General features: G+C 50.9%; 1 protein-coding gene across 1 annotated transcript; it reads right to left on the bottom strand.

Moving 5' to 3' along the window:
- Positions 1–6179: 6179 nt before the first annotated feature.
- SMIM32 (small integral membrane protein 32) lies at positions 6180–7406 on the bottom strand. The gene has a single exon (XM_012504697.2). The coding sequence runs from the start codon at positions 6789–6791 to the stop codon at positions 6480–6482; it is 312 nt and encodes a 103-aa protein (XP_012360151.1). The 5' UTR covers positions 6792–7406; the 3' UTR covers positions 6180–6479.
- Between the last annotated feature and the right edge of the window lie 2435 nt (positions 7407–9841).

Raw genomic sequence — 9841 nt, 5'->3', positions numbered from 1 at the left:
AAGTGTACTTTTAATTTCAGAGCTTACAGAAGCTGGGGTGTGAAAAATTTTGTAGTGTGATTTTAGTGCCCTGGTTTAGACCCCATAATATCCTTCCCTAACTGTTGTACACAAGGGGCAAGCCTTTCATTGCACTTAGGTGGGAGTGGGAACAAGGAATACCTTTGAGAGAGAGAATGTATGATAAATACATGAACCATATTTGTGCTTCAGAATAAAAGATTAATTTTGCTGAAGAGTGTGTGTGGGTGATGTAGGGGGAGAAGTTCAGGAAGAAGAAACAACAAAGGGTCTGGAGGGCTTTTTAGATTTTGTCCACTTTATAGTTTTGCCAACATTAGTTCAGAAGTGTAATTAACAGTAAACGTTCCCTAATTGCCTTTTGTTTACATAAAATTCTGTGAAATGTGGTTTTCATTAACTTAGAATTGTTCAGACCAAGTTAGTGAATTCAGTGAAGGTGAAGAATGCAGGCACAAACTAGTAATATGTAAATAGTAAGGCTGGAGAGATAATGTTCATATGAAAAGAAGGTCCTTTCCTTTTATTGTCTGTTTAATAAACTGCTATAAGCTTACCAATTCCTATTTGCCCCTTCATTGCAGAACACCTGTGTCCAGCTGGATACCACATTACCTAGCTTTTTTTCAGCTAGGTATGGTCATGTGACTAAGCTTGGCCAGTAGGATATTAGCAGAAGTGATAGGCACCAGTTCTGCATTATATCTGGAAGAGGAATGCACCCCTTGCTCTTTTCCCCTTCTCAGTTGCTGGAATGCAGATATGAAGGCAGGATATAGAATTGGGTTAATCAGTTTTGGAGGGTGGAGAAGCAGGACCCACAAATGAGGGAGATTTGAAACTATAGACTCTACTCCTGTGTTTCTGAATATTTTTATTTTTTCTGGCCCTGAGCCATATGAGCTTGTTCATTCATTTGACTAATATCTGAGGGCTTGTTAGATGTCAGGCTGAGGAATAAGAGTGGTTAAAACAAAAATTCTTTCCCTTGAGGATCTTCATTCTGGTTAATGAAGACACCAAACAAGGTAAATAAAATATATGGTGTGTTTACTAGTAAGTTCCAAAGAGAAAAAAATAAAGCAGGAAAGGAAGATACCAGGGTTGGGGAACAAGGTGGAATTATAATTTTAGATATAGTAGCCAGGGAAGGTTTCATTGAGTTGATCTTTGATCAAAGTCCAGGAAGATGAGGAAGTTGTTATGTGAAGCAGTGATTTAACCAGTTCTTATTCCAGGCAATTCAGAAGGCATGTGAATGTTACTGCAATGATCTGTGCTTTTCTGCAGAAAAGGAGTAATTCAAGCAGAAATAGCTAAAGATACAAACTTTTAAATTGCTTGTTCTTTAGTCTTTGCAGGAGATACAGTAATAACTGAAGTGTTACACAGGTGGAGACGGGAAATGTTAGTTGCTAACAACTTTGGATTACCACCCCTAGGAAACCAGCCACTTGGAAGACCAATCAATAAAGGAGTGTTCAACTTAGTATTTCACCTGATACAAGGTTAGTTTAAGGTGGAAAATCAAAGGATATGTGCTCAGATGTAAATACACCTTTCAAATTTACTTTAGCTGTGTTTTCCCACTGTATTTCATTCAATAAATATTTATTGCCTATTTTCTGTTATAAAACTATGCTAGGCATTGGGAAACAGCAGTGAACAGGACACATGTCCCTGTTCTCTGTTCATACAACTTACATGTTACTAGTGGGAAGAAGCATTGGGCTACTAATTATGCAGTTATTTAGTAGCTGTGATTGGGGAGGCAATATGGGGTTATGAGAGGATATAATCTTACCTGAGGATTTAGGCAAGTCCTTTTTGTGGAAGAAACATTTAACTGGAGACCTGAAGGATGAGAAGGCATCAGCCAGAGGAAGGAGGAGAGACAAACAGCTTAGGCAGAGGGGCCTTAGGGATTGAAAGGCCACTGGAGGGTAAGAGGAGTGAGAGAAGACGAGGCTGGTGGGACCAGATGACTGGTCCTTATTAGGCTTTTGTGTTTAATCCTGAGAGCAAAGAGAAGCCATTGGTGTATATGCTACGGCTGGAGACAGATGTGTTTATTGAGTGAGGAGACACAAAAATGGAAGTAGGGCTTTGAGTTAGGGGTGTGATGGTGGACATAGACAGGAGTAGATGGAGTAGAGTGGTGCCTAGGGGGTGGTGAGTTACGTATTGGAATATGAAGAAGAGTTTAGGGTCAAGAATGACCACCATGCATTTTTTACTTTGGGCAGCCATATGCTGGTGCAGTCTATTCAGATGAAGATTGAAGGAGGATCTAATTTAGACAGATGAGTTTTAGGCTTGTTGAGTTTGAAGTTTCCCATGAGATACCCAAATGGAGGTGTTGAGTGGGCTCAGGGATAGTGTGGAGAGTTATCTGAAAAGCAACTGAAGCCATGAGAGCGGATGAGATAGTTTAGGGGGAAAGTGCAAATTGAGAAAAGACCCAGAATAGCTGTTCTCCAACTCTGGGCATACCTGTTGGGAAGTACAGACCTCTTTACTGTTTCCTGATAGCACATGGCTGAAAAAGGACAGGTCACTGACAGAAAGTAGTTGTTTGTACCGCTGCACGCACTTCTGAAATGGCCATCCTCGTTAATAAGGATAGCTCACATTCAGGGCATTTACTACATATCAAACATGAGCTGAACACTTTACTGATAATGTTTCACTCCATATTGAAAATCCTTTGAAGCAGATATTGTCATCTCTATTCTACAGATGGTGAAACAGGCTATCAGAAACACAGAAATAACGATGAAGGCATGAAGTGGATGATCAAGCTCAGGTTATTGGCTCCAGGACTCAGACTCCTGGTCACCACTATGCTACCTCTCCTTGGCTCCTAGCATCTGCAACTACCTCCCCACCGTGATCTCCAGCCTCTCCCCCAACCCCCACCAACAAAAATGTCTTTACCTCCACCCTCTTGGCTACTCACTGTGGCTGGCTATAGCAGAGGAACCCAAACACCTGTGACATGGGCCCTATTCCTATTTTTAGCCTGCTATGCCCTGCTCTCCAAAGGTGGTTTCAAGACATCTTGGAACTGGTGGGAGGGCAAAGGGCAGGAGGATGTGTATGCACAGGTCTACTCCCAGTCATCTCTCTTAGCTTGGGCTGCTTCAATAAAATACCATAGACTGGGTGGCTTAAACAGAAATTTATTTTCTCACAGTTCCCTAAGCTAGAAGTCCTCCAAGATTAGAGTTCGGCTGAGTCGGTTTCTAGTGAGGGCCCTCTTCCTAGTTTGCAGATAACCATCTTCTCACTGTGTCCTCACATGGCCTTTTCTCCATGGCTGCACCTTGCCAGAGTTGAGAGCAATCTGTGGTCCCACAAGGACACTAATCCTATCAGAACACGGCTCCCCCCTTATGATTTCATATAGCTTTACTTTCTTACTCTAAATACAGCCACTCTGGGGGTTAGGGCTTCAACATTTGAATTTTGGGAAGACATAACATTCAATTTTAACACCATCTGAATATCCAATCACCACGTTGTGGTCCACTTACTCTAAATATTGTAGAGGGCAGATGTGAATTCAGCCAAATCCCTGCTTCCCAGAAGAGAGTCTGGGGCTGAGTTCAACATGAGAAAGAACCCATTACCCCTCAGTCTAATACTATCCTAGAAAAGAGAACCAAATTACTCGGGTTCACAGTGCCGGCAGATAATACCTTTACTGACCTTGTGTGCTTTCTAGATTCCAGGTCTGTGCAGGCTCAGTTACCCAGAAACTTATTCCCAAAGTGTCTATTCATTTGAAGTGGCCAAGCCTTTGGCTTAGCTGGCTGAGGCCACTGCAACCCTGTAGAGACATCAGAGAGATCCCAAAAGCCTCCTGTATTACTCTGGCTTGAGCTGAGTCTGGCCCAGGAACTACAGGTGAATCCTAAGCCAGTCATCTACTCATGTTCTCCCATGAAGGAACCAGTCCTTGCATTTGTTTGTGGTCACAGAAGACAGTGGGCCCTAGTGAGAGCACATCCTGTTGGTGGGGTCTCCTTCTCCCAGCAGCAGTGCTGCTTCAAGCCTATAGCTCAGTTCTACAAATAGCTGTATTTTGGACGCTCATTTTATGCAAGCATTGTGCTAGCATGTTGTTATTGGTTATAACAACTTTGGTTATACTCTATTATTCAAACTTGTAGAGCTAGGTGATATAATGCCCATTTTGCAGATGAGGAAATAGGCTCAGATAGGTAATTTGCACAAGGCCATACAGCTAGTGAGAGGTGGAGCTGGGATTTAAAGCCAGGCATTTGAACTCCAGAGCTTGTACGTTTGACCACTCTGCATACTACCTTCAGATCTGGCCATCAGGACATGTGGTGGAGGGATACTCTGCCTTTACATTAGTCTCCTACCTGTCACAAGCCCTCAGACCAAGGCTGAAGGGTCCCCCTACCCCCTCAGAAGCCCTCAGACCAAAGCTGAAGGGTCCCCCATTTCAGCAGCATGTGATTTTGTATGCCATCCAGGGGACCTCATATTTCTCACATTTATTTCCATCTAGTCCTCTCTGCAACCAAGGTTCATGCAGATTAGCTTGGGTTAACTTTATTATAGGCTGCAGAGGTTTGGCTACCTTTCTGAAGACTAAACTGAAATGCTGTGTGAGGTGATCATAGAACTGGCATCTTTAGGACCTGGCGGGTATTAGTTCTGGAAGGCGTGGAGATCAAGCCTAGGGAGGCTTTTCTGGTTTCTATGCTTCCTCTCCAGTGCTTCCTGGGATAGGAGCCAGGAGGGAATCTTGGACACTGACTGAGGAGAAGTGGTGGGCTGGGCTGGGCCTCAGCAACCCTGGCCAGTCTCTCTTCCTCAACCTTAATCTGGCCTCAGGAACCAGTTTCAGTGTCACAGCTCTTAGAATTGTTGCAGAATTTTGTGCCTGTATGCATTTGGCCAGGGCCAAGAGTCCTTAGTTTTCTAAAGATTGCGAAAGCCCAAGTGACCCTGGCATGTGTTAGAACGACTGGATTAGACAGTCTGTCAAATTCTTTTTCAGTCAAACCTTCTCTAATCTCTAGTGCTCCATTGAGCGAGGTGACTCCTGAAACTATTTTAAAGCCCTATAAAAAGACTCCCTAGAATTGGGTTAACTTTGGTTAAGGTTATCACAAGCCTTTTTAGTCCCTCTCAAGTTCTTTAAAGTTGATTTCCCCTTAACTGGATTTATGCATCCATTTCCCTCCTGCAGGTTCTCCAGGGCAGGCCCCCATCTCCTTTGGGAGGAAGTGCTGGGCAGCTGCCCCACCACCTGACCTTCAGGCTCTTCCTTCACCAGAAGGTTCTGGTCCAGATATGGCTCTTCAGGGGTTTCAGGCCCAGGGAAGCTCAGAGTAAAAGGGAAGATGCCAGGTGGAAGGAACTGCCCTGCAGAAAGGGTCCCCAGGAGCCCTGTTAATGGGAATTTATTCAGCAGGTCAGGCAGCAATTTTCCCTGGAGACCATCCTGAAAAAAAAACTTCCCCAAGGAAGTAATTGACCGACCGTGGGAAAAAGCTGAAGAGGAGGTAGTATCATCAAAAATGTCCTGGGCGGGGAGGTGGGTCTCGCTTGGGTCTCCTGCTAGGGATCGATCTACCCTTATCCCCATTTCCAAAGCGGCGCAAACAATTACCAGCACGTTCTGAGCACTAGGTCTAATTGGGTGAGTTTTTATTGTAGAAATGCGGCCCGTGAAGATGTGAGACGCTTAGGTGGGCCCCTGCGCCTTTCCATCGGCCTCCCACTGCCCGTGCCCACAGAAGGAACTGGGTCCTTAGACCCAGGCGGGACCCACTGAAACCCCGCGTTCAGTCATTTCCCAGGGGGATGCGGCTCCCGAGTGCCAACCTTCCAAAGTTCAGGTGAGTTCACGACGCTCGGATACTAGTGGGGTCCTCCTCGGTGTCAAGGAGCAAGAGAGGCCGTAGCAGCTGTGGGGAAACAGCCACAGGGCCTGCGAGTCCAGACAGGTAGCTCCAGGCTAGGTGCATGCTCGCGGTTCCTGCCCCTTCCGTGTGCAAAGTAAGGAAGTCAGCAGGCGGCCAGCAAGCCTCCTGCGCCCGGGCTGGCGCGCCGTCTTTCAGGAAGGTTTCCCGACTGGACCGCTGTCTTTCAGGAAGGTTTCCCGACTCGACCGCCGTCTTTCGGGAAGGTTTCCCGACTGGACCCTCTGTCGGGTCAGAGGAAGAAAGATTTGGCCAGGGGATCAGAATCACGGTACCTACAGGTAGTGGTATCGAGACCCTACACAGGTTCCCGACTTCTCGGTTTCCCTTTCCTCTCGGGTTGCCACTCTAGTTCAGGAAGGGTCTTTGGGTCAGGGCGCAGTGTTCCCAAGGACCAGCGATCCCCGGCTTCATGCCCTCCCTACCAGGCTCAAGCTGGCTGCTCTTGGCTAGGTCGGGACGGGGCGCCCGGCGGCCGTGGCTCAGTCCCCTACGCTACACCGGCCGCGTCTTCCAGGGCGCGCGGGCGTCGCGCAGCGAGCGGTCGTGGGGCAGCGCGGCAAAGGCCGAATGGCGCAGCTGGCAACCGATGAAGAGGACGACGAGCGCCACCGAGAGCAGCAGCAGGAAGAAGAGCAGCAGGTAGGTGGGCAGGTCGGGCTTTGTGGCCGCGCCGTCCCGCATACCGCGTGCAGTGGCCAGCTCCAGCGGCAAAGCGCCTTCTGCCTTGACCGTGGCTCCTGGGGCCAGCGCGCTGCCTACCGCCGCCTCGGGGCCGCCCGTGGCGTTGAATATGTCGCCGTACATGGCCCGCGGGTCCCGCCGACCCCAGCCGGACCGCTTCACTTGGCCTGGAGCATACTGGCGCGACCCGGCGCCTCCATGGCGCGCCCCTCCCGCCCTGCCGCGCGCAACTGACCGAGAGTCGGTGCCTTGGGGCCGGCGGGGACTGCAAAGACCCCAGGACGCGTCCGCTCACTCGCCTCCGCGCTCAGCTGCCTTCCCCGCCGGCTGGCGGACCCCAGTGCTCGGAGCTGGACAGTTCTGTGCCTGCGCCCCTCGGGCTCACCGTTTCTCGTCGCCGCCACCAGGACAGAGGTCCCAGTCACTGACTCGTCTTTTGGCTTTACAACAGCCCGCTCAGCTCGGACCCCCAGCTCCAGTGAGCTCCAGGTGCTGGGCGCCTCTGGGCTGCGGCGGCGGGGAGAGGAACTCAGCGAGTGCAGCCGCAGCCCGGGGTCTCTGCTGAGCGCCCGGTGGCAGAGCGCACGGAGGGCGGGTGGCCAGGGAGTCCTCCGCGTCCTCCGGCGCCGCCGCCGCCGCCACCACAGCGTCTCGGAGCAGTCCTGCAGCCTCGGGTCCCTGTCGAGACGCCCGGTGTTCAGCGAGCTTGTCCCCACTCGCTCCGGCTGCTGCGCTCCTGTTTTGAGCAGGAGGCTGAGCTTTCTGGCGGCTCTGAGCGCGCTCGTGTCCCGGGCGGGGGTGCGGGGGAGGGGCGGGACTGGCGGCGACTGCCCGGGGGAGAGGCTGCGAACCAATGAGGGCAAGAGAGGACGCGGCTGCGACTGCCCCCGGCCCGGCCTCACATCACTCACGGACGGAGGGACAGAGACAGGGACAAAGAGAGAGAGAAAGAGAGAAAAGCACAGGGTCACAGGAAGACTGACGGGCAAAGACACAGTTACAGACCTATGAACAGAGCCACACGCCAAACAGGGACAAACCGTTGAGGTAAGCAAACGAACTCAGAGACAAAGCTCAGCCGAGCATGCACACCTGCGTTCATTATCCTCCTTGACAGGCTCCCTCCAGGCATGGCCTGGTTTGTTCCGAGTGCCCACTGGCTGCTGGGTAGCGCAGGCCGGGCACACCACCTCCAAGGGTGTGCAGACGTGCTCCCAGACAAGCATGTTCAAGCCGGGACTGATTCCATGGGCCCCATGTCCTCTCCGGCTGCGTCCTGCCGGTCTGTGTGCATCCCGCACCGTGTGCAAGAATGTTCAGCTCCCTTTTGCCTATTCTGCCTGGGCACAGAGGGGCCAAAGGAGGACATGGCGCTGGCAGTTGCCCCCCTGCCCTTGGCAGCCGTGGAAAGGCGAGGTGGCCAGGACAGAGGTGTGCAATCAGTTGGATTGAGTGGGGAGATGTCTCCTTTCCCAGGAGTCTGAACTGCTCACTTCCTCTGCAAAGTCTTCCAGGACCCCCAGACTAGAGTGGGAACAACCACCCTGGACCACCACAGCCCCTGCACTTCTCAACAAGCACCCACCCCTCACCTCTGGCCTGTCATTTTCTTTCAGGGCCAGAATTAGGGGGAGGTGGGTGAGAAGCCTAGGGCACAATACTGAATGAGACACTCGCTCTCAGAGTCTGCAAGTGCAGGGTTGGGAGTAGGTGTCTTCTTCAGTTTTGCCCCTAGATGCCTCACCCCTCACCCTAGTCCCAGCCCTGTTGTCTGCTCATTTGTTAGAGACCCTCAAAGGGTCAACCAAGTTGACATCCGTGTCTTTCTCCTCTTTTCCTCATCTCCCATTCAGGGGTGCAATACATGGAGAGAGCTTGGTGACATTGGCTGAGAGAGCCAGTAGAAGGATGAGTTAGTTATTCTCTCTTCCCACTGCACCTCATGCCTGGCCACCAGCATAACAAGAACAATCAGGGTGTGCAAGGCAGACCTTGGCCAGAGCTCATACCCACAAATCCCTGCTCAGCCCAGCAGAATCACCTTGGTGAGCTCTTTGTTGAAGTTGAAACTGTGGTTCCAAGTCCTGACTCTACAGTGTTTGCCAAATGAGGTACAAAAATGCTCTCTTTGGTGTTTTTCACTTAGTCCCATAGATGGACCTGTGGGGGTTTCAGCAGGGCTTGACAGGATTCAGCACTGCCCCATCTACCAATCACCATCCCAGACAGAGCCCCCCTTGGTCCTGGGGGGCTGCCTGGTCTGCTTCCAGGGCGCAGGATGCTGAGCCCCTCCACTTGGCTGCCGTCAATGCCTCATTTTCCAGATGGCAAAGTTGGCTTTGAGAGGGGCCAGGGCTTATCCATGTTAGCACGGGACAGCCACCATGTATCAGTGATATAGCAGCAGCAGTGGCAGTGGGCCACTCAGGAGATGGGGGGAGTCCCTTTCTCTGAAGACCTGACCTGTTTCAGACAGCATTTTTGTCAGCCAGCAGCATGCTAGAGAACATTATGTGAAGGCAGAACAGGCCTCCTCACCAGGACTTTCAGCCATGGGGAGACTCAGCTCATGAGATGGATGGAGGGGATTGGGATGGAGGTGATGCTCCTGCTGTCAGTAACTTCCTGGGTCCTGGGAAGGCATGATTGCAGAACTTGGGTAGCTCAGTTTGGGGTTTGGCCTGGAATTTCCTCCTGGGGTCTATATGGGAAGTGGCATGGCCTACCTTCCCCACTTTCTCTTAGGTCCACCATAACCCCAGGTATGAACCCAGGAGGGGGGCTTACTGATGCAAGGCAGCTCATTTGGGAGGCTCTAAGTGGAATCTAGGGCAGGCCTCAGCCCTTTGGGCTATAAAATGAGGGGTGATGGTAAATAAGTGTTTTCTGGTCCTCCTCTGGAAACAGGCTGTGATTATCCAGGAAATGGTGTGGAGCAGGGTGTCTGCAAAGGGTTTGGTGTGGATGGAAGGTGCCTGCAGCTCCGCTGGTCATGGTGGCAGGACGGGGATGGTGGTGAAACAGGGATGGTGGTGGTGGTGGGCAGGGAAATCTTTGAACCTGATGTCCGCAACACTGGTCATTCCTTCCCCACAGCTGCTGCTGTTCCCATGTGGCATTTTATAGAAATGACACATGCAAGGTCTCCCACCTGTGAATGAAGAAGGCTGGGG

Source organism: Nomascus leucogenys, chromosome 2 (genome assembly GCF_006542625.1).
Source record: "Nomascus leucogenys isolate Asia chromosome 2, Asia_NLE_v1, whole genome shotgun sequence".
Classification (NCBI taxonomy): Eukaryota; Metazoa; Chordata; class Mammalia; order Primates; family Hylobatidae; genus Nomascus; species Nomascus leucogenys.
Note: the sequence above shows the minus strand (reverse complement) of the source record. Positions and strands in the feature narration are given on the sequence as shown.